General features: G+C 35.2%; 1 protein-coding gene and 1 long non-coding RNA gene across 5 annotated transcripts; one reads left to right on the top strand and one right to left on the bottom strand.

Moving 5' to 3' along the window:
- Positions 1–9,343: 9,343 nt before the first annotated feature.
- LOC139853944 (uncharacterized) lies at positions 9,344–9,697 on the bottom strand. The gene has a single exon (XM_071843280.1). It carries the CDS (start codon positions 9,695–9,697, stop codon positions 9,344–9,346), a length of 354 nt encoding a protein of 117 aa, XP_071699381.1.
- Positions 9,698–22,028: 12,331 nt separating this feature from the next.
- LOC139851769 (uncharacterized) lies at positions 22,029–25,382 on the top strand. Of its 4 annotated transcripts, none has more exons than XR_011760716.1 (5): positions 22,029–22,271; positions 22,548–22,597; positions 22,736–22,810; positions 23,056–24,495; positions 24,788–25,382. It is a non-coding gene; the product is annotated as an uncharacterized lncRNA (long non-coding RNA). The 4 variants fall into 4 exon arrangements; XR_011760715.1 differs by having other exon boundaries at positions 23,056–23,326; positions 23,423–25,382; XR_011760713.1 differs by having other exon boundaries at positions 23,056–25,382.
- The last annotated feature ends 18 nt before the right edge of the window (positions 25,383–25,400 follow it).

Below are 25,400 nucleotides of genomic sequence, written 5' to 3' on the forward strand. Positions count from 1 at the left end.
TCGCACATTAGTTCAAATGGTAGATTCCAATTTGGTGTTATCATGATCGGCGCATTAGTAAGTTTTTCTTTAAGAATAATAAAAGATTTGATACACTCATCTGAAAAGATGAATGGAGCATCCTTTTCTAGGAGTTTATTCATAGGAGTGGCAATTTTAGAAAAATCTTTTATGAAACGTCGGTAAAAACCGGCATACCCTAGAAAACTCCTAACTCCTCTAACATTGGTGGGATGTGGAAGTTTAGCAATTACATCTACTTTAGCTCTATCCACTTTAATTCCTTCTTTTGAAATTTTATGACCAAGAACGATGCCTTCTTTAACCATGAAATGGCATTTCTCCCAATTAAGTACTAGATTTGATTGTTCGCATCTAATTAGCATTCGTTCCAGATTAACTAGACATGATTCAAATGTATCACCGAAGACTAAAAAGTCATCCATAAAAACTTCCATGCATTCTTCTATCATGTCGTGAAAAATCGCCATCATGCACCTTTGAAAGGTTGCAGGGGCGTTACAAAGTCCAAATGGCATGCTTTTGTAAGCAAAAGTACCATAAGGACACATGAATGTGGTTTTCTCTTGATCTTCGGGTGCTATTGGAATTTGAAAATATCCGGAAAATCCATCTAGGAAACAATAGTAACTATTTCCGGCTAATCTTTCCAACATTTGATCTATGAAAGGTAAGGGAAAGTGATCTTTTCTGGTGGCGTCATTTAATTTTCTATAATCAATACATACACGCCATCCTGTTACAGTCCTAGTAGGAATAAGCTCATTTTTCTCATTTGTAATGACAGTCATGCCACCCTTCTTAGGCACGCATTGAACTGGGCTTACCCATGGACTATCAGAAATTGGATAAATTAAACCTGCATCTAGCAGTTTAATAATCTCTTTTTTTACTACATCTTGCATATTAGGATTTAGTCTTCGTTAGCGTTGCACATACGTTTTATGACCTTCTTCCATAAGGATTTTATGTGCGCAATACGAAGGACTTATTCCTTTAATATCATGAATCTTCCATGCAATGGCTGGTTTATGAGCTTTCAACACAGAAATGAGTTGTGATTTCTCATTTTCAGTAAGAGAAGACGATATTATTACAGGTAATTCAGATTCACCATGTAAATAAGCGTATTCCAAATGGTTTGGAAGTGGCTTTAACTCTAATTTCGGAGGTTCTTCTATCGATGATTTGTATCGATATCTGTCTTCTTCTTTTAGCATTTGAATTTCTTCTGTTGTTGGTTCATATCCATTAGCTATAAGTGTAGCTAACATTTCAGCTTCATCAATTGGTTCATTACCTTCTCCTAAAGAACATTCTCCTGTTCCTTGTAATTCTGTAAATTCTTCTAATAATTCTGCATGTGCATCTATAGTTTGAATATAATAACATGTATCATCTGCAGATTGTGGTTGTTGCATTGCTCTATCAACTGAAAAGGTAACACTCTCATCCTCTATACTTAGGGTCAGTTTCTTACCGAACACGTCTATCATTGCTTTAGCCGTGTTTAAGAATGGTCTTCCTAATATGAGAGGAACTTGAGAATCTTCTTCCATGTCCAAAACAACAAAATCTACTGAAAATACTAAAGTACCAACTTTAACTAGCATGTTCTCCATTATCCCTCTAGGATATTTTATTGATCTATCGGCTAGTTGTATGCTTATTCTGGTTGGTTTCAATTCTCCAAGGTCTAGTTTAGCGTATAGTGAATATGGCATTAGATTTATACTAGCACCTAAGTCTGCCAATGCTTCTATTGAACTAAGACTACCCAGAAAATATGGAATTGTGAAACTTCCTGGATCAGATAGTTTTTCTGGTATTTTATTCAACAGTACTGCTGAACAATTAGCATTCATAGTAACAGCCGAGAGTTCTTCCATTTTCTTTCTATTTGAAATTAGATCTTTCAAGAATTTAGCATATCTAGGCATTCCTGAAATCACATCAATGAAAGGAAGATTTACATTTATCTGTTTAAACATATCCAAAAATTTGGATTACTCGGCTTCAAGTTTCTCTTTCTTTATTTTACTCGGGTAAGGAAGTGGTGGTTGGTATGGTTTAACATAAGGTTTAGCCTTAACTGTGTTATCTTCATTAACCTTTTCAACTACCGGTTCTTTTTCCTTATCTTGATCAGGTTGTGGTTCTTGTGGAGTAGGAATAGTTTCATCAGAAGTTACAGGTATTTCAGGTGGTTTAAGTGTTGTACCACTTCTTGTGGTAATGGCTTTAGCTGTTTCATTTCGGGGGTTAGCATTTGTATCACTAGGTAGACTTCCCGGTTTTCTTTCACCTATTAACCTTGCTAGGTTACTTACTTCTTGTTCCAGATTTTGAATAGAAGCTTGTTGATTTCTAAATGCTTGAGCATTTTGTTCATTAGTTTGTTTCTGAGATGTGAAAAACTGCGTTTGAGTTTCAACTAGCTTCGTCATCATATCTTCTAAATTCGGCTTTTTATCATCGGTTTGTTGTGGTGGTTTGTTTTGAAAATTAGGTCTTTGCTGATTGTAAATATTATTGGATACTTGTTGATTGCTAGGACCTTGTTGGTTGTTGTATGGAATATTTCTGTTATAATTCTGGTTTTGATTGTAAATCGATCTTGGCGGTTGATAATTATTCTGATAATTATTTCCAGGCCTTTGGTTTATGTATGAAATATTCTCTCTTTGTTCCATTGTTAATTCAATACTGAGACAATCTTTTGTCAAATGTGGTCCTCCACACTGCTCACAACTAATTTGTATTGAGTGATTATCTTTAGTCATCTTTTCCATTCGTCTCTCGACAGCATCTATCTTTGCGGAAATGGAATCTAAGTCATGGCTAGAATCGGCTCTAGCTGCTTTAGATGATCTAACGATATCTTTTTCTTAGTGCCACTCATGTGAGTGGGAAGCAGTGTTATCAATAATTTTGTAAGCATCAGTTTCGGTTTTCTTCATAATAGAACCACCAGCTGCTATATCTATGTCTTTCCTTGAAGTGATGTCGCATCCTTGGTAGAATATTTGTACTATTTGACAGGTATCTAAACCATGTTGCGGACATCCTCTTAACAACTTTCCATATCTTGTCCACGCCTCATATAGAGTTTCATTCGGTTTCTGTGTGAACGTAACAATTTCTGCTTGAAGTCTTACGGCTTTAGATGCCGGAAAAAATTGTTTAAGAAAATTTTCAACTAAAACGTCCCATGTATCAATCGCCCCTTCAGGTAACGATTCCAACCAATCTTTGGCTTCTCCCTTTAAAGTCCAGGGAAATAACATGAGATATATCTGTTCATCCTCCACTTCTCGGATTTTAAATAGTGTGCAGATCCTATTAAAGGTACGTAAATGTTCATTTGGATCTTCCTTCGGCGCACCACTAAATTGGCATTGATTAGTCACCATGTGTAGAATTTGTCCTTTGATTTCATAATCTGGCGCATTAATGTCTGGATGAGTAATTGCGTGACCTTGGCCAGTGCGTTTAGCTCTCATTCGGTCTTCCATACTTAAAGGTTCCAGATTCTCCATAATTGAATTTGTTGAATCGGTATCACTAGATGATTCTGATTTAATGGTTCGTTCCTCAACAATCTCTATTTGAATGATTGGTGGTTCCGGAGGAAAGTTTAGTGGTTCAGGATCTACGAATCGTTCCTGAATATTCTCCAGATTCTCAATTGTGAGGTTGGGTTCAAAAAATGGATTATCGGAAATTTGAACTGAAGTACTTGGTCGACTGGATGACGATTCTAAAGAAAAATCAACGGCAGTAATATTTGCTAAATGTCTTGATCTAGTTACAGGTGGTGAACGTACAAAAGGTGGTGAACGTCTTGCTCGGTGCATTCACTGAATATATCCTATTAGTTTTTAAAAGGAAAGAAAAATTATAATAAGTTATCCAATCAATAGACTTTTCTGATTTTGCCCACGTTTCGAATAGCCAAAAGATGCAGCAGAGGGGCAGGATTCGTTTGGTCTCAATATAATTGAGGACTGTTTGGCTCCAATAACCCGGTCCACGTACAAATCCAACTATTACTACGAACCAGAAAATTTTGATGTCTATCAATTTAACCACTTAAAATAAATTTTCGTAATTTTAAGAAAATTTAGATAAGAAGTAGAATAAAAATCTATGTCCTAAAACTAGAATAGCGAGAAATAAGAAAGAAAAAGAGTTCGTCGGAAAAGGTCGAAAAAGAAAAATGGTTGAAAAATAAAAGGTGACGGAAAAATAAAAGAAACTTATAAAACTTAAAAATACTTGACTAACCTAACCTTATTACTACAACTAACTTAAAATTATAATCGCAAATTGAGATAACTAATTGGAATGATAATTGGTACATAGTAAAAGGTGTCTAAAAATATTAAAGCTTACAGGAAAAACTATATCCCAAATGGAAATAAAAAAAAGAAACTAAAACTTAAAAAGGCGTCGCAAAATTCTAAAGCACCTAAATCTTAGTCTAAATAAAAAGCACTTAAGGAATTCTACGGCAAAGCCTAAAAATCTAGAAGTAAAAATAACTATGGCAAAAACTAAGTTTAAAACTAAATATGAGCTAAAAATACAAATATTACGCTAAAACGATTGAAAAGGGACAAAATATAAAAATATACAAAAAGTTGTAAAAAGTACAATTTTTATAAAAATATTATTTTTTATATTATTTATTTAATAAAACTATTAATTTTACAATTTAATTAAACTAATTTAACTAAATAAAACAAATTAAATAAAAAGTAAAACTAATTATAATAATAATAATTAATTAGGGTTTAAAATAATAATTATTAATAATTACTCGTAATTAATACTGAATTAGGGTTTCTGTCAGCGTGTCAGGTTTACTCCGCGAGTTGCGGTATTTGAAGCTGTAAACCTCCGCGAGTCGCGGGGTTCAAAAATTCAACTGACAGCTTTAAAATTCGACGCGTTTTTTTTTTTTTAATTTTCTGTTTTTAAATAAATAAAAGATATTTAAATAAAACTTTATATCTTTATAAACTAAAATAAAAATAAAGAAACTTATAAAACTTTTAACAAACTCTTAAAAATATATAAATTTTTATTTTTCTTTTTATATTTTCGAATATTTAAAACGTATTTTTATAAAAACGAATTTTAATAAAAGTAAAATAAAAATCTTTTTTTTTATTATTATTAGCGTTGCGCTTCCGGCTTTTAAGCTAGATTGGTCCCCGGCAGCGGCGCCAAAAATACTTGATGTTATGCGAGGTGTATATAAAATAGCTATTAATTTTAGCAGGAAATACTATTAAATACGATACAATTTTACACAAGATATTTATTTATTTAGAGAATGGATATACTTAAACCTTGCTACAACACTTATAGGCAGTGTACCTAATCGTACAGTAGTGTAGTTTTTAGTAAGTCCGGTTCGTTCCACAGGGAAATCTTTAAACAAAGCTTAACGCTATATTACTTTTATAAAAATACAAATATATATATAAGTAATATTATTAATATAAAGGGGGGTTTTTACCGTTTAATGACCGGTTTGTCGATTTTAGAACTTTAGTCGTAGTTAAAACCAAATGTAAAATATTAAAAATAAATACAAGACTTAAATTAAAGCATAAAGTAAATAACGATAATGAAATTGCGAATAATAAAAGTGCGATAAAATAAACTTGCGATAATTAAAAAGTACGATAATTAAAAGTGCAATTAAATACAATAACAATAAATAAAAATGCGATAATTAGAAGTGCAATTAAATATAAAATAAAGGAAATTAAATATGAAATAAAAGAATTATGCTTATTTAAACTTCCGTAATCATGATGTTTGACGTGTTGATTTTAGTTTTATGCCCATGGGTTAATTGTCCTTTGTCCTGGATTATTTAATATGTCCGTCTGGTTTTTGTCCATAACAGTCCATCAGTCATAAATATAAAGTGCGAGTATCCTCGTCAAATTATCCTTATACCCGAAGTTAAATATTCCACTAATTGGGGACTTAAACTGTAACAAGATTTTAATACTTTGTTTAATAATTACACCAGGATGTCGACTGAGTGTAACCCAAGGTTTTAATATTTTGTTATCAATTATACCAAGTGTCCTTGTACATAATTTCACCCCTGTTTTAATTATTCTAGTGACTATTAATCCATTCCCGTGTCCGGTTAAATGAACGATTATTCGTACATAAAAATACCCCGCCCATCGTGTCCGATTGAGTGTATATGGTAATTTATAGGGACGCCCAATTTTAAATCTTTATATTAACATTAACAAACTATCATTTAGTTAAACAAATATAAAGCCCATTAATAGTCCATAGTCTAATTTTCACAAGTGTCGTTCTTTTGTCCAAACCCCAATTATGGTACAAAGCCCAATTACCCAATTTTAGTAATTAGCCCAACATCATGATTACTTCGTTTTAAATAAGCATAATAATAACTTAGCTACGAGACATTAATATAAAAAGGTTGAACATAATTTACAATGATTAAAAATAGCGTAGCGTTACACGGACAGAATTTCGACTTACACCCTTACAATATTCGCTAACATACCCTTATTATTAGAATTATAATTAAAATTAAAATTAAAATTAAAATATAAATATAAATATTTACGTAGTATTATGAGAGAAGAAGAAAAAGATGATTAAAAATGCTCAGAATTCGGTTGGCTTTATAGGGAGTTTCAAAATTTGGGGCTCCGCGACTCGCGGCATTTTTGGCCTTCAAACTCCGCGAGTCGCGGAGATTGAAAATACAGCTCACATTCTTTGGAGTCTTTCTTTCCGACGATTTATTTATAAATATAATATATATATAATTAATATAATTAATTATATATTATATTATATTTATATACATAGTTAACTTGTACTTTTTAGTCCGTTGCGTCGAGCGTTGAGAGTTGACTCATGTCCCGGTTCCGGATTTTCGAACGTCCTTGCGTACAATTTAATATCTTGTACTTTGCGTTTTGAATCTTGTACTCTTGTAATTTCGAGACGTTTCTTATCAATAATTGGAACCTCTTTGATTGTCTTTTGTACTTTTGAGCTTTTTGGTCGTTTGCGTCTTCAATTCGTCGAATCTGTCTTTTGTCTTCACCTTTTATTATTTAAACGAATATCACTTGTAAATAGAACAATTGCAACTAAAAGCTTGTCTTTCTTGAGGAATAATGCTATGAAATATATGTTTGTTTTTAGCATTATCAACCTCCAACGCCATTTATAAATGAGAGCAAGATTTAGGGACCGAAGGCTCGTGACATCCAAACCGCCAACGACTTTTGAATACTCAGAATTATTTTCATACAATTGTTGTTATTACTTCCAACATTTAAATACTCCCACCGTCCTAAAATAATTGTCCTGTTGGACTTTTCAAAGTTATTTTATTAAGTTTTGACTTTAAATATTTGTTGTTTTTGCTATAGAATATTTGATAAAATTTATATGAATAGATTGATTTTACGAATGTGTTTTTCATTTGGTATAACTTTTATTCGATATTATATAATACAAAAAAAAATATAAAGTCAAAGTTGAAGAAAAAAGATTTAAAAGGTCAAAATAGAATAATTATTTTGGGACGAAGACAATATTTTATAAGATTAACTCTATACGAGTGAGTTCGTTCTTCGCTATGTTACTTACTCAGCTGGCTCGCAAATAATAATATTACTACTAACTAGGTTTACAAGTCAAAAATACTAGTATACTAGTACACAATGCCCGTGCGTTGCACGTACATGGTTTGGTTTTGTGTACGTTTTGTGTGTTTTGTGGTGGTTGTAACGACAATTTAGTTCATTTAAAAAGGGCTGTACTGAAAAAATGGGTCCGTATATTGTAATGTTTGTAGTGGATGCAGTACCACTAAATATCAGTATTTACTCACATGCAAGTGCATACTAAATTGCGTAGCATAGTACTGCTCTGAATACCAAAATCACTGAAGGAAACCACTCATAATTATGAATGTTACAACTATAGTATACATGAATTGTTACAATGTAATGGATAAAGTTGGGGACGAAAATGGTTAACCCATCAATTATATTAAAGAATACTTGTTGCTGCAAACATGTCTTAGCGAAAGCTGTGTTCTGGTCCTTGTGTGATGACGCTGAAAGTTTAACCTGAAGCATATGTAAATAGTTAGTAAGAGGCCTGAACGCTGTGTGATGTCGGGTTGAAAATAGCAATATTAGGCCTTTTGATGATGGCCAAGTGTTCAAATATACATCTATCACAATACTAACGATGCAGCTTAATTTTTTGTGGGAACGTTACTAAGTTAAATGGCCAAAAAGGGTGGTAAATAGTAATTGCACAATAAAGTAGCCCACATTATCAGTTGTGTCTCAACTGAACTAACCCGATAACGAATGGACAATGTTGACTCGAGTTTCATAGGCTGTGTTTTCAATCCCTAAGACAAACAGGTTACCCTAATTAACGTCTCGATACCCTGTTTTTAATTGTAAACATCGTCTGAATATGAACCCAGCAGAAGATTTAAAAGTTGTAGAAATGTTTGAGTTTACCTTCAATTGCTCATCCAAGAATGTCATTTCTAGAATACCTCGGCATGTCGCCGGGTGTTTAACAGGTCTGCCTAAAACATGAATGGAAAATCGCAATTAGATTTGTGGACTACACATAATTCAGGCAGTCTACATTTTATATTGAATATATAATGTAATAAACATATGCGTTAGAGATGGTTGGTTGAGAGTTACCATTACAATGTTTGGTTGAGGTTGAAGAACGTTTCTTTGTAAACAACGTTTCTTGTGTGGCCCTTCAATCGCTCATCGCTTTCATCGATCATGACTATTTTTAGACCATCTGGTGATGTGACATGTGAGAATGTGACATATAGTTGACCGTGGCTAAAAACTGGTTTAGGGAGGTAGAGGCCGACCAAATTTAGTGATTGGCCCTGGCTCTTGTTAATCGTCATAGCGTAACACGATCTGACAGGAAATTGAATGCGTTGCATAACAAATGGCCACTTTGTTTGGGCGGAAGTTAGCACAATTCTGTGGATTATGACTGTTGTACCTATATGTGATACGGTAATGATGCGAGCCTGGATGACAAACTTTTGAAATGCGGTTATGATCAGTCGTGTACCATTACACAGCCCGCCACTTGGGTGTAGATTCCGTAACAACATTATTGGTTGCCCTATTTTTAATTTTAATTTGTGAGGAGGCACACCCGGAAAATCGAGCTTGTTTAAATATTCCACCGGATATGATTGTTGCTGTTCGATGCAGTCGGTGGACCCTTTGCATTATTCGTCCGAGCTTTTGAATGTCATTGTTTCACCTTGTAGTTTCTTAAACATGTGCTTGTTAATCGCATCTGCATCATCATTTCTGGGGGTCAATATTGCCCTTTCTCGCAAATAGTCTTCATTGTCCTGCCTCAAATGGAATTCTGGGAATATGGTATCAACAATTGTTTCAATTGGGTTTATTCCGTTTTTTACGATGAATTCCTCGGGAATCTTTATCCATGATGGTTCATCATCTCCTTCTTTAGATGATGCAGGTACGTTACCATCCCCCACATCTAGAACCCATTTATTGAATGCGCGTTTTCGACTATCTATTTGGCCCGCTAAAGTGTATTCGTTGACCCTCATAATGCGTGAGAGTGTATGTAGGTGACAGAATTTCCACAATTCTGATCTATTGATGCATGCGTTAACTACCTCTTGCCTTTTACCTTTTGGAATGACTGGGAGGATTTGTCTAAAGTCTCCACCTAGCAAAATTGGCATACCACAAATAACTTGGTTCTATTTGCCTCGTTTTTAGAACCGAAGATATCTCTAAGAGTTTTATCCAATGCTTCAAAGGCATACCTTTGAGTCATAGGAGCTTCATCCCAGATTATTAGTCTTGCTTCGTGCATTAGGGCAGCCAAATGTGTTTTTTGTTTTATACCGCAGGTACTATTTTCCATGAGCTCAAGTGGGATGACAAATCGGCTGTGCGCAGTCCGTCCCCCGGGTAGTAACAACGAAGCGATCCCTGCATTTTTCCATTGTTATGTATTGTTAAGGCAGCCTAAACAAAACGTGTACGTATTATTTGTATGATGTGTATAGAATGAAAATATGATATAATAAAAGAGTGGCTCAGCTGTTTTTAGACATACTGGTTCCTGATTTTTTTTACAAAAGACCTACAAATAATGCCCGGGGAAACTTTTTTAAGAAAAGTAGTATATGATATAATAAAACAGGCTGTATGGTGGGTTTAAACATAGTGAGCCAGGATTTTTTTTTAAAAAGTGTCACAAATAATGTTGGGGTAACTTGTAAAAAAAAATTAGATAAAATTTTAAAAAAAGAAAAATACCTGATGATGCAACTGCTAGAACAATCATTTTCTCAGATCTTAGCTTTGTTAGAATAGTATTGTATAAAAAAGTCTTCCCAGTTCCGCCTGGCCTGTATAAGAAATACAGCCCGCCTTCCTTGTTTGTTACAGCTTCGAATAGCCGTTCATATAGTGCGAGTTGTTCAGGGTTAAGAGACCTGAATAGGTTGTCATGCAAGGTCTTCATTTCCTTGATGTTGTAATTTAACTCTTCTCGGATCAAGCGATTGTCCAGTTGGGTAAGCAGAGACGGGTCAGGCTGTGGCAGAGTCGGGAAATTCGAGAGTGACTTCCCGTGTTTATGCAAAACTCCCTGTATTTCTACAAAACAGTAATTTTTAATTTGAGAATCTGTTAGGGTTAAATCTGGGAAGTTGAAAATTTTCCTTTTTTTATGAAGAATGTCGTCGGCTAAATCTTCCCAGTGTTGTTCCCATAGTGCTAGTGGGTTAGTTATGTTCCAAAAGAGTAACATGGTTACAAATAAATCGCGAAGTTACGCACCTGAAGCCCATATTTTTGCCTCAGAAATAGCTTCTATCCATTCCCGATCATCATGTAGTAAACCATATGCGAAGCAAGCGTCTTTGAATGTGGGGTGTACCGTGCCGTCAACTGTCCGGAGTTCTTCAAATGAGCATGGTCCCTTTACAATATTTAATAACATTCTTAGATAGTAACGCTCACCTGACGCTGGATTTGAATAGACAATACGACCAATTGAGGGTCTCAGCTTTCGGGGGGCCCATTCTTTTGCATCATTATTCTAGACATACTCTTTAGGGATCTTTGAGTATGTAAGGTTACGTGCTTTCGGGTCTTGTTTATTAAGTTCAAACCATTGGGTGAACATGGTTTCTTTGATGCTCGGTCTTTGAAGCAGTGCGGGAAGATGTTGCAAATCATGTAGAGTGGGTGACTGTTGGTTTGGTAGATGATATGATAGCTTAATCACGGATGGCTTAGAGAAGTGGATGTCGTAAGAAAATAATCTCCAAACAGCCTCACACGGAGATAAATAACGACAATCCAAATAATTCTTGATTTCATCAACGTCAATAATTTTTTCCGTAGTGTCTGATGAGTTATGTGTGGGTAGTATGTTTTCCTGTATCACGATTGTAGCTCGGTCCAGCCCTTTATTTAAGTATTTGAATAGATACTTAATCGTGCTTACACCACTCGACATTTATATGCCCGTTGTATCTGATTAACAAATATCTATTGTAAGGAACGACATAGCTGTTGTCAAGTGTGCTTTTACCTTTAGTAACATTGACACCGTTGTTGCGACGTCTGTAGTTAGCGTACCCGTTCTCATCGATTGTGGTTTCGGCATAATATGGCTTAGGGAAATGCTTTGAACATTGATTATCAATCATACATGGGGCATCTTTGTGTTTACGACCGCAAGGGCCGTGTAACATGTACTCGGTGACCACCTTGTATCCTTCGGGATCGTGAACCTCGTTAGAAATTTCGGCTGATATGAGATCGTTGATGTCATCGGGCGTCTTGCATTTGTATGCGCGGGTCAACCAGATTAAGATATGGACATGCGGCAACCCACGTTTTTGGAACTCAATAATATGTATACCTGCAAGTGGACAATTCACGGGTCATTATAGTAGCGTACGTGTGATTACAAAGTTGGGACAACCATATTACAGTAGGCATATCTTTCTAAATTTACAAATAATTATTTAAATCAAGTATGTTGTAGGCAAGCTTGACAGTTGCCACGTTGTGGGTATCTATTTTTTATGTAGTTAGAAACATTTGATAACCTGCAATGTCTATTATTGTCTTTAAAAATTTCTTATTTTCTTGCTTGATAGTGGAAGTAGGTGTAATCTGGACTGTTAACATACATACATGTCAAAGAGTTAGTGCATGTGGTTAATGATATGAGACTTTAGTATCAAAATGAATGGTGGGGAAAAAACTAAGCAAATGAAAGTTATAAACCTACTAACCATGAGCTCATTATTAATATCACATAATTCTTCATCATCGGACACTGATTTTAGAGATTATTTATCTCCAATGTTAGAAGTCATGGGCTGCCTTATACATGTGCAGGTATTGAACTAATTTTTAAACTAATTAGTATCATTCAGGTATTATGTAATAACTGGCATGTTGGCAAATACACATAATATATAGACCTGCGAGTAGACAAATCACGAGTCATTAACCTAAATTACATCCATGTGCAGGTATTTAAATAATTTTTAAACTAATAAGTATCTTTCAAGTTTTATGTAATAACTGGCATTTTGACAAATACACATAATATATAGACATGCGAGCAGGGAAGTCACGGGTGTTGAGCATAAATAACATCTCATATACGTCAGGGAAAATTATATTATACGATAAAATAAATTTGATCATGATGTAGGCAGTTTACACGTGTGTGCTTATAGCATGGTAGGAAAAATCGGCTAAGTGCTCCAGTACCATAGGTAAATAGCTAAAGAAGTTGTAGGGTCTGCCTAACCTGCAAATCAGTTATACACAGGTTGGTGTTAAAATTTGGGAATGAAGTGTGTATAATACCTGCTTCGCATGTACCGAAGATGTTGCCTTTCATTATATCATTCATGAGGTTGTCCAGTTTCTATTTGAAAATTCTGGCTACAATTTCAGGACGGTCCGGCGCTCGCTGGCCCTCGATAAAGCATAGCATACCTTCTATTTCAGGTCATTTTGGGTTAGAAGTGAAGGTGATGAATAAGTCTGGGTTATCGAATTCGCGACACAAAGCCATAGCATCTTGGTAATTTTGAAGCATGTAGCGTGGACTACCTGTATGTGACGATGGTAAAATAATTCGTTTTCCAATCGAAGCGGCTTTGGTGTTGCCCCTTGTTACAGCATCACATACGTTGTTGTATAGATCGGTACGCAGCTCGCTTTGGTGATTTCTGAGATACTTTAGACGTTGTTCTTCGACTGCTGTATAAGCATCAACCAAATACTGTTGGAATAACCGTCCACCCCTTAGGAGAGTTGTACCTTCGTTTTCCCGTTGCTGAATTCTGTAGCAGTAAAATTCTCGCATGGTGATGTAACCACGCGTAGTTTTCCTTCTTCCACTGTTACAATGGTAGGGTATGTTTTCATGATACCCGATTTCACCATATGGAAAGAGTAGTGGGTACTGTAACGCCATATATAATTGATGAAGCTCGGAGATTCTCTGGGGTACGCAATTACATTGTTGTACAATAATATCACGCGATGAATCACAGTGGCCAAAGTCGCTAGTGATAAGAGCTGCCACCTCACCAACGTTCGGTGCGTTATACTGGCGGGAGTTCAATATTTTTGCAATCAATCGGAGTGCGTAGTCGGCCGATCTATTGTTACTGGCCCAATCTCGTGCCATACGAAATGCCTGTGCGACTGCACTAAATTGATCGAGCATTGCAATCAAGTTGTTAGTTAAGGTTTCGTATATCGTCTCTCTTGAATCACTGCCTAAGAAAGCCGACATGCGGTTTGCAGCCTCATTTTGTGTGTCATAAAAGTATAGCTGTGCATACCTCGGTGAGACGCCATCCTCTGGTAAAAGTGAACCAATCTTATGATATGTTTGATCGCTTATTCTAAATGTGTATGGGGCGTGGCCCCGGTTTATGGTGTGGTCAATCCGTGCTCCGAAAGATGTGAATGAGAACATGCTATTATAGACCCTTATCTGCTCTCGAAATCTTACTGTTGATGTGTCGGTATAATCAAGTAATGTCCTCAAGAGCGGGGGTGGTGGTTTGAGTTTTGGCAGTAGTATTTTTCCATTTTGGCAGCAAATAGAGAAGGTAGGATTTTTGGTGTGTTTTGGTTTATTGTTCCTCTCATCATACCACATAGTTGCATTGCAAGTAGGGCACTTGAATGTAGGAGGTCCTTGATTATGATATTCAACGTTGATACCTGGCCAAATCAAAACAGTTCACTCTTACTATGACATAAATAATTTCTGAACATAAGTAATTTTTTTTAAAAGGTTGGCCAACATGACAATGAAAAATCTTCACTGTAATCGCAATCCTAAATAAATAGCGGTTATTCAACAGTGGATGGCGGGAGTCGTTACCTGAAGAGTTGGTTGCGCGCCTTTAGATGGCCTTTTTGCTACGATCTGAGTTGGGCCGTATCGGGTCTGCAATAGTTAAAATGTGTGTTAAAACCGTGTGATAGTGTGCATCAAACGTACATTATTTAATAACCTGCTTACTTTTTGAGCCGGGCGCCTCATGGCAATGTACCCGTGCAGGGGTGCCACCTGTGGAGATAATTTCATTGTTAGTCTGGTTGATTAGCGAAATGTAATGTTAATGCAAAAACGCGGACAGCTACGTTATTAATCTATTTGGTAGGACAGGGAGCTCGTAGGATGTAGTTACCGAATGATATTGGAGAACCTAGACCAATGACTCTGAGGCCGACAAACTGGTGTGTGCAAGTATTGGTTGTTGAATGTCTTAAATGTATCGTGATTGAATGCCCTAGCATGTTTGTCAAACCGGGCAGCTCTATATTGAGAGTTGTTCCTGTTCAATAGTGTGTTCCCAAAGTAAATATGTCGCATGTTAAATCTACAATTATAATATGGCGGTAGGAATAAAGGTGAACCTGAGCTGTTGGTGCACGTGTCATTTATCATGAGGCCATGGTACGTTTGTCGTTTCCCGTAACGTGTGAGTATCGTTGATGAGTATATTGATATAGGGCCATTTAGGAATTGTGACATGCGTATGCTGCTCAACCCTTTTGAAATTTAAGGAAAGAAATGTTAAAACCATGGAATGTTAGTAAATATGTTTAACACTTGAGAATGATGGTCATACCTGGGTAGATATTCGTAGAAGTGGTGGCTTTTTCAGTTGTAGACATTGCAAGGTGAGGAGATACAACTTGCATGAACTACATTTATAGTGGCACATAACTTGTGTGAGTGGTAGAGGAAAGGGTGCATAAGTGGAAGTTCAAAAGCCTGCATAATTAATATAGATAGTTAATATATATACAAACATAGATTGATTCATATACATATACATATATATACATATATATATATATATATATATATATATATATATATATATATATATATATATATATATACATACATACATACATACATACATACATACATACATATATCTGTATAAATGCATACATACATACACATATATATATGTATACATATACTTATATCTGTGCATATCCATACAGACACATGTATATATGTATATATACGTATACATATACATATGTATGTATATATATACATACATACAAACATACACGGTTACACATATAGACAGGAATGTTTAGGAAAAGCTGTGTGTTGGATGACTCTGAAATATGTGTTATTAGTCTCTACTTTATATGTAATTAAGGTTAAAGTTGTCAGCTTGGTTGAAACATAGGTAAGTGGGTTAAAATTGCCATATTTGTGTCACACAATATCATTGTTAAGTTTTAGTGACAAAAGGAATGTAGTCATAGGTTGGCCATACTGTATTGGAACTCGTTAAAAGGTTTTAGAGCGATATGTTCACCAACTCAACAGATCATGTACAATTCTGGACGTGTAACTTTTAGTAGTACCTTGTGGGTGATCTAGATATAATCGGCTGCCTAACATTCACCGTATGAATCTGATTTACTCCTTATCGCCTTTGTTTCATTGCATCTTATTTCTACAACCTGATACACACATATGAAATGTTACGTTCCACACCACTGGGCAGACATAACTTTTAACTGAAGAAATAAATTTAATGTTTTATGAGCACTTGGGGAATAAGACAAAAACATTCGGCACCAATCAGAAAAATATAATGACAAATGTAAATCGAACAACCAATATAGTTACGCTAGATAATGTAATTCAATGATCTCCAAAATTTAAAAAAATTTAAAAAATATAACTGTTAATAAAATTTGCTCGACATCAGCATCACCATCTATAAATAGATTAGTATTTAATATTCTCGTGAAATGGAACTTATACAAATAGAGGAAAAAGCAGGCTACATACACAATAACTCTAACAATGATTCATTGTTTTTTTACCCTTTCCATCTCATGACATAATATATATTCTCCACCAACTGCATAATTTGCATCCCTGCTATCAGGCGCCTGTAAGCCGTGAATTTCCTCACAGGAGTAACAAAGCCGCAAAAATCACGTGCTAACGGTGCCTAATAATACATATAAAGCAAGCATCAAAATTAGTAAACGTTGATACATCAGCAGCAGGATAAATAACAAATGAGGACCAAATAGTGTGCAAGCAAAGAGAGAAAGTGATATTTACCTGCAAGGAAATTTTTACAACAGACTAACAATAGATGATGTCTACCAAACCCACAGTTTCAACATAAAGTAGCAAGTATAAACATCAAACTGATTCAGTAGATATAAAATTACCAACATGTGTAAAACAATAAATATTAAACATTTTAGAAACATAAGTGGATGTGCTGGAACAGAAATGCATCCATAAGCCCAAAACCAGGGGCTATATTATTGCAGATAGTTTCGAAAACCAAAAGGAAAAACCAAAATTCAAATTGTTTGGGAATGCTTATTCAAAAACAAAAGCCCTAATATTGGGCAACAAATATAACTCAGCATAACTATAATTAAATAGTCTGAGTTATTTATCTTTAAGTCTAGAAAACATCCTATGGATCAGATGCCTCAGCTGTATCGCTCTTCTCTTCACCTGCTTTCTCACTTTCCTCTTCTGAGTCACTCGTTACAATGAACCTATAATATTTGAAAATGTTGCAGGCAATAAGTAGGATAACGTTGGCAACGGTCGTGGATTTACATACTAAGTTAAAGTAGTTAAGAGCTTACTTGCGCCAGTTTGTGCGTTCTAAATCTTTACTCGGAGTCGGAACAACAATGTTTCTCTTTTTGCCTACTGTTGTGGAGCCTGACACGGTGATTTCTTTGGCGGGATTTGAAGTGATTGTTGGTGCAAGTGGTTCGTCTGCCTGTGGGGGTGGTGAAGTCTCGGGAACGACCTCGTCTGTGTAGACTTTTATGCAATTGAAGCTTTCAAATATACCGTGGTTGTAGTATGAGTGTGCCTTCAACAATAGTACCTGCTTGGTGTGAATGAGGTTGGCCAGCGCGTTGGGTAATACAGTTCTGCATGTAGCCTAAATACATATATGAAGAGGTTAGTTAGGCAATTGTACTTTGCAAGTGGACACATTGTAAAAGAGTACCCTAACCTTTTCTAACTCAAGTAAGAGAGCTGGTGCCGTTGTATTCATTAATTGCTCCCCCAATTCGTCAAATACAACCACTACAGTCTCACCAGTCACATCTCTGACATCAAACTCGATCCTGAATCTACCAAGTTATAATGTTAGGGGTAAGATACAATTCTGCCCGTTGTTAAGTAGAGAAACGTGGGTAATGCGGGGCGCGGGAACCATTGTTAATAAGGTGTGTTCATAGTAAATACCGAGTAATGGGCTCTGGCACATTATCTTTGCAAGACTCACAGTAAAAACCCCTATTCCTTCTTGTCGTCCCCTTTTTGGACTTGCAAACGCTACACGTAGTATAGTACCAACCATTTTGCAGCCGGATTCCGGCGAGTTCTACCTCAAGTTTGAAAACATCAAGCTGCATATTTTAGAGTAAATGGCAGTAATTGTAGGTTAGATACTTTGGTTAGTTGATAATAGAGAGTGTTATAAATAATCGAACAAAGGAACCAGGCTTTACAATGTTGTGTTTCCCTTTTCGAACCAGTTCGAGTAGCTCAGACAGGGTTCCTTCTTTTGGCAATGGGAAGTGCCGTACTGGGGAACGACATTCGCCGTCTTCAGGAAGGTCAATTGTACTGCGAAAATCATGCCATTTATAATCTGTTAGCAATCAGATATACATGATATAAGTGTCTGTGTATTATATTAGAGAGTGTGGTACCTCATTTTCTCGATCAAGCCATGGAGGGTGGGTATCGTCCTGTCATCAATGATCATGGTTGCTGAGGAGCTTGAAAGTGCAAGAACGTCTGTAAAGTCAGCCAGTAACAGGTTGCTTAGTGGCTACGCAAACATTCACACTTAGGCATCTAAAGAGCTTGGGGCTTACCAAAGTAGTTTTTTCGGACCGAGACCGATGTTAGAATGATGCATCGCAACACCGGTAATGTAGGTAGGTTATCGAGCAGAGCTTGACCCATGCTCCCCCAAAGTGTCACGGGGATCTTATGGCCCCTGCAAACAAATGTGCTTAAAGGTGTAAATAGTAAGTAATATACAGGTGCGCGGTGAAAACATTCCAGATACGAGGTTAAATGTAGATTCCACCTTTCGTTGGCAAGTTCAAATTCCAGTGTTGTAAAACCGCTTCGCTGTGGCTTCACCGAACCTACGTTCGTAACACGGCCCACCACGTCTGCATTATACATTTACCAGTCAGTAGGTTGGCTAAACTATGTGTACGAATATTTAGCGGTGGATACGAAGAATTAAAATCATACCAACTAAGTGCTTGCCCTCTGTCAGGACCAAGTCTTCGATCTCAATGAAATCAAACGGGTGGTGGATAAAACCATCTGTTGCAGCGATTGTATGCCTTTCAAAGTATGTTGCACCTTGCAACTGGATGATGACATTGTTGGCCCTTAGGATACGGTACTCGTCTCGGTTCGCCACCACTTCAAAGTTCTTCAGTAAGTAGACAGATCCCTCCTTCAGCCGGGTGATGAAATGGTGGGCGATGTTATGCTTAGCGGTTAGCTGGATCACGTTACCCTGTTGTACACGGTAAATGACACATTGTGAGACACTATTATACAAAAGATGTAGACAATTGGCAGTCGAAAATAAATGAGATTAAAGCAATCCCCATACACATGCTTTCAGAGACACGTCGGCTACTATTTAGATGTTTAAACAATGTTATGCGAAAAATGTACGCATCTGCAACTGTGAAATGAATAACCTCAAAAGGAGGTCCGTAATTTTGTAACATTAATTAACTTTAAACTAACTTCCATACACATCCATTTGTAGACAAAAGCATCGTTATTCAAATAGTCAAGCATCGTTAAAGAAAAACTCCAGGCCTATGTGAATTTTTAACAAATGACTCCAAAAGGATTTCAATAAATACCTACCGTAGATACTTGTACAATGTCAATGTATACGGTTGCAATCCGGATGGATAAAAGACATAAAAGAGCAAACATAATCAGCAGGTAGAATAATATAAGTAATCTAATGTTTCTATTTAAATTTAATACTTTAAATAACATGGTCAACATGACATTGTTATGCGCAACATACATTCAGAGGGACCTCTACTAATATTCATATACTTAAACATGCTTGTATCAAACATAATCAACAGATATAATAATATAAGTAATCTAATGTTTCTATGTAAATTTAATACCTTAAATAACATGTGCAAGATGGCATTGTTATGCACAACATACATTCAGAGGGACCACTACTAATCTTCAGATGCTTAAACATTTACTTCAAAAGGAAAGCTACAAATAACCATCATATATAATGTATGCATATACATAAATATGTGTTTATACATAGTACAGTATGAATGTATAAGGATGCAATGGCAATGGATTAAACGGATAAAACCCCTAAAAATGACAGCGTATTAAGTCTGTGGTACAATTTAAATAAATCATCTACAAACAAAAAACATAATAGTATACATCATGAGCAGATAGAATAATATAAGTAATATGAAGTTTCAACATAGATTAAATAAATTAGATAACATGTTCAACATGGCATTGTTACACATAAGTAGCAAAACGATATAAACAACCAAAAACATTGACTATTTTAATCACGGATTAATGATATAACAAAAACATCTTGAAACAACATAACTGAATGATTTGTGTGATAAATAATGACAGTATTAAAAGCTAATGGTATACCTTTTCATCAGATGCGATGAAATCTGAGCTCAAATACTTGCCATATGGTGTGTGGGTATCCCACATCCTGCATATCATTACCTTGACAACAGCTAGCTTTCCAACCTCAAGTTGATTGAGGTTCACGTAACTCATGTTTGCAACTGAATTGGATGATTGCGAAGTTTGGGCCATTGGAATACTTGGTGTTTTTTGGGAAGTTATGCATAACCATAAACCACATTCCCACATTATATAGGGGCCTAAAAACCTGTAAATTAAATTCATTCGTGGAGTTACAAACATGATTAAACGCTATTGAATTTAAATTGAAATTGAATGGTTGCTGCAATCGTTGAAACTCCTTCAGTTCATTCGCCTCACCCAATTTAACACAATTAAACACAATTAATAAATGGTGACATAATTTGAGTCTCAATTGAATTCTATTGCAACATAAGTTAATGTTTTAAGATCCAAATTAATGAAACTAACCGTTTGCGTGTGTAGGTGCAAGTGAAACGCCATGAATTCCAAACGATGGGGGTTTATGCGACGGCAACGGTGGTGAATCAAAGATCTTATGCTGAGCAGGATGACCAGGTGTGATTAAACGACCGTCGGTTGCATACCGGAGGTTGCATGTCCGTCGTTCTGAAGAAGCGGTGGAGATGAGGGAGATGGAAAAAGAAACGGGTTGTTTGGTCCGAAGTGTTTTTATAGGATTACAGATACATTTTTTTTTTCCTTTTTTTGGTGTACAATAAATAATTGATCCCTAAAACTTATGTAAATATTACAAATAAAAAATGAACTATAAATAAAATACGCCTTTGTGTGGGCGGTTTATTTTTTTTCGTTGATTTTTTTTTATATTTACAATAAAAAACATGGTTTAATATGGATGGTTAACAAACTAACCTTAGTCAAGAAAATGGGTAATAACCTAATTAATGAAATTAGGAGTCAACTTTTATATGTTTATAGATAAATGTAATTTAGCTGAATTAACTAGACTCATTAATCTTATCTTTTAGCCACACATATAAATATAATCACTCTCAACCTTGTAGACAAAAATGAATTTTTTTAAGCAAGGAAACCCTTCTATAAACGAGCACATTAACTCCTCTATAGAAGGTAAAACCTCGGGTAATCAAGCCCCCGAGCGTGAGACCTGGTACCGGGTGAATTGCACATTATGCGCACACTCTAGTCGCACTTCCTTTTTGAACAATTTGGCATAGTCAGGAACTGAACCGAGTGGTGTGCTTCATTGGCAACTCGGTGGCCACTCAGATAAGTCTGCGTGATTATAAACATCTATCTATCTATCTATATCTATATCTATATCTATATCTATATCTATCTATATCTATATCTATATCTATATCTATCTATCTATCTATACTTCTATCTATCTATACTATACATTAAAAGAAAAGAAAAATTGAAATATATTTTTTTAGCATTATTGAATCTGAACCCTTAGATTAAAAAAATGACCTCAAATGCTCTTCCTTAGCAACCCTTACATCTACCTATAACCTTATAATTATCAGTTATATCACAAAACTGCCCATAATACCCTTTAATTAAGGATTGAAAATACGGGAGTAAAACATCATAATAGGGGGTCACGCTATTACTCGCATACATCCCATTTTCAGGAACTCTAATCGTTCCAGGAACCCCATTTTCGCAAAGTTAACCGTAGAGGATGTTTGATTACAATCGATCAACAAATCCACACGCGCTGCTTAACATCATCTGTTCGCATCATCCGGTTGAACACACATTAGGGCTACCTCTCTAAAGTCGTTTCCTTCTCCAAGAAACATCTTCATTAATCAATCTCAATAATCAGTATCTAAGAAGGTTAGCAGGTATATTACGTTGATAGATCATTGTTGTAGCATAAATCACTCATGGTGCTCGAGGTACCATCGCTAATAAACGATATATTCTTTCTTTTTTATTTTATTTCAATAATTAGGGTTTTAATATGTGTCAGATAGTTATCTGCATCTGCATTGATAATATTAAATGGATGCGTGATTACTTTCCGATTAGGTTTTTAATTATTGCAGGGGACATAATGTTTTAACTATGGTCAATACTAAATTGTGTTTTGGGTTGTGTTTAATTTTGTAAATTAACAGGAGAGAAGGTGGTTACCAGAAACTGTGTTGTTGAAATCAGCCTTAAATTGGTAAATGTTTGTTGTGATTGCAATTTTAGTTTACATAATCTGTATGTATTAGTATTCTAACTGTTAGCCTAATTATTGTGGCTCTTTTGTGTTTCTAATAACCATTATTAGTTGCTTAAATTGTCACAATGATAACAGAAAGGGTAGAGATGGCAAAACGGATGAGTTTGGTAATGTGCAAACCAAGTAATCATTATAACGATTCAGGACAATGTAAGTCACCTTGTGCGCACTTTCGTCTTATTTAACCCAACTCGAACAGTTCAATTTTTAGCTACTTTTTTCTACATTTGACAAGGTATAAAAATACAACCAACATTGACCCTTTTTCAGACAAAACTGGATTAAATTGCCACCTGTCCATCTTTAATATGAATGTCTAATAATAATTTTGTTTCTGGTTAAATTGGATGAACTTTTTAAGGCTCTAATATAGGCTATTGTCTCTTTTTTTGCAGGCCGTATACTAAACTTTCTGTTAGTTTCCAAGGCCAAACTGATGATTTTCGATGATTTTTTATCTCAGGTAAAAAACTTGCGGACTTGCAAAATTAAGAAGATGTTTATAATAATTAGTTTTGAGAAGTGTATATGACTATAAATATCTTAATTTTATGATCAAAACAATTTGATGAGATGGATGCTAGAAGTTAGAAACTGATTGTTTAGAAACCATTCTAATCAATGTAGCATGCTATATTTGGATATTAAGCCCAAAGAGATTGATACGTATGTTGACTTACATCTGATCTGATTTCTATACAATACATCACCTTACACCGTTATAGAGTCCATGCCTCTGGAAAAAATTGTTGTCACTTTCAGGGAACCCAGGCTTAGGCGCTTGTGTAGTGCCAAAGATTTAATAATGAGTACGTTCAATTTTCTATTACAATCTAAATAAGTAGATAATTTTGTATTATCAAATGCACTATAGATGTCAAAATGGGTGGGTCAATAGGTTGGTAGTGTCTAAGAATGAGTTGTAGAGAAAATGAGTGCTTTTTTGTTACATGTCAAAGTGGATCGGGTCATCCTGGATTTACAGAATAACTTCTATTTCAACAGCTATAGTTTTCAAATAAGTTATCATTTTGATTCAGTCTTAGGCACTTGTATCTACATAATAATAATAGTGATTCGGGATGATCATTATAGTTTTGAACTATAGTTTTCTAATAGGTGACAAAATTGGGTTTTCTCGTGCATAGACACTTGTGCTTAGCACATGTATTGTGGTTCAGAATAATCATTAATGCTTCACATACAGTCGGATCTTGTGCAGCTAATTACAAGTCAACATCTACAATCCAGTCCATAGCCTCAATAATTTAATTTATGTGTTGTCAGTAAAGGTCTCTAATCGTTCGTGATAAAGATTTTTTTGCAGAGGTTTCTTTGTCTGGTGAAAGGTTTCAAGAGGTGATGGTTAGTATTTTTAAAGCCATTTGATGTGATGCTATTGAGAAAAAAATTGTGCAGGGAGACTATATCTATACTCTATTACTATACATTATAAGAAAGTCTTAGTGAAGATACATTAAAATCAGAAAACTTAATCTAAACTGCTAGATTGTAAATTTGACAAAAACTACCCTTATTTGCACACCATTGGATCTAATTCTAAGCTTATAACTCATCCATAATCACTATATTCCATTAATACCCCTACTAATTTACACGGAAGGTATACTCCTCGCATAAACACATACATCGTACGAAACTAACCTAGGGCAACCGATCAAAAAACGCTACTCTATCATCAGGTTAAGGCAACTTCTCAAAAATAGCTTCCTTCTACAAGCACGTTCTTCATAAATCAAACCTATCAATCAGTACTATACAAGGTTAGCGGGTCGATCGTTCTTGTATCATCATCATTACTTTGGGAAACAAAGGTTAGTTGTTCAAATATTTTTTTATTAATTTTTTTATTTAGGGTTCTTATTGTACATCGATACATGTGTATATATAACTGTAATTTGGGGTTAGTATAACAGCGATTCCTCTACAGTTAGTTTCTTTTTAAGTACATTTAGGGTTGTTTGTTGATTTTCAAGCTTTTAATTTTAATCTTAATCTATACATCAACATATAGACGTAATATGAATTGCTACTCATATGAATTTCTATGTTCATCAAACATGATTCAAATGAAATTTCAATTGTTTTTTGTTGTTACTGAAAAAGGATTCAAAAGGATTCAACAAGTGGGTGAGAACAGGTTCTTGATGATCTTATGAGGTAGAGATGTTGAAAAAGGATCTACCTCAGATACTGGGATTTGTAATAAGAATATATGGGGTAGAGATGTTGAACTATTTAATGTTGAAGATAGTGACGACGACATCAATTCAGGGTTTATTTACTTAGGAAGTCAAAGTTATGAACAAATGGAAACAGAATTTGTTGTCGAGTCTGCCAATGTAGATAACCGCACTGCACATCCCAAAAATAATTGTCTTCCATGAATACTATCATTGACTGTACATGCTAATCTACATTGGTAAATGAAACTGTATTTTTTTTGTTTTATTTTGTAGTGATGAAATACAATTAGCTAAAATTGTGAAAAATGAGGACGAAAAAGTTAGACCGCATAATGGAGCTGCATATTAGGTAATTACTTGCGACCAAGATATTAAAGAATTCTTGTACTTTAGGTGATGCTCTATCCTCCATCATATGCATTTGGGTGTACTTGAAGAGGACTATATGTGTCTAAATGGGCGGGCCAAAGACTTCAATTTACGCTTGCCATCAAGACATTGGTATACATGCTAGACATTGGTAACACGGTTAC

Source organism: Rutidosis leptorrhynchoides, chromosome 6 (genome assembly GCF_046630445.1).
Source record: "Rutidosis leptorrhynchoides isolate AG116_Rl617_1_P2 chromosome 6, CSIRO_AGI_Rlap_v1, whole genome shotgun sequence".
NCBI lineage: Eukaryota > Viridiplantae > Streptophyta > Magnoliopsida > Asterales > Asteraceae > Rutidosis > Rutidosis leptorrhynchoides.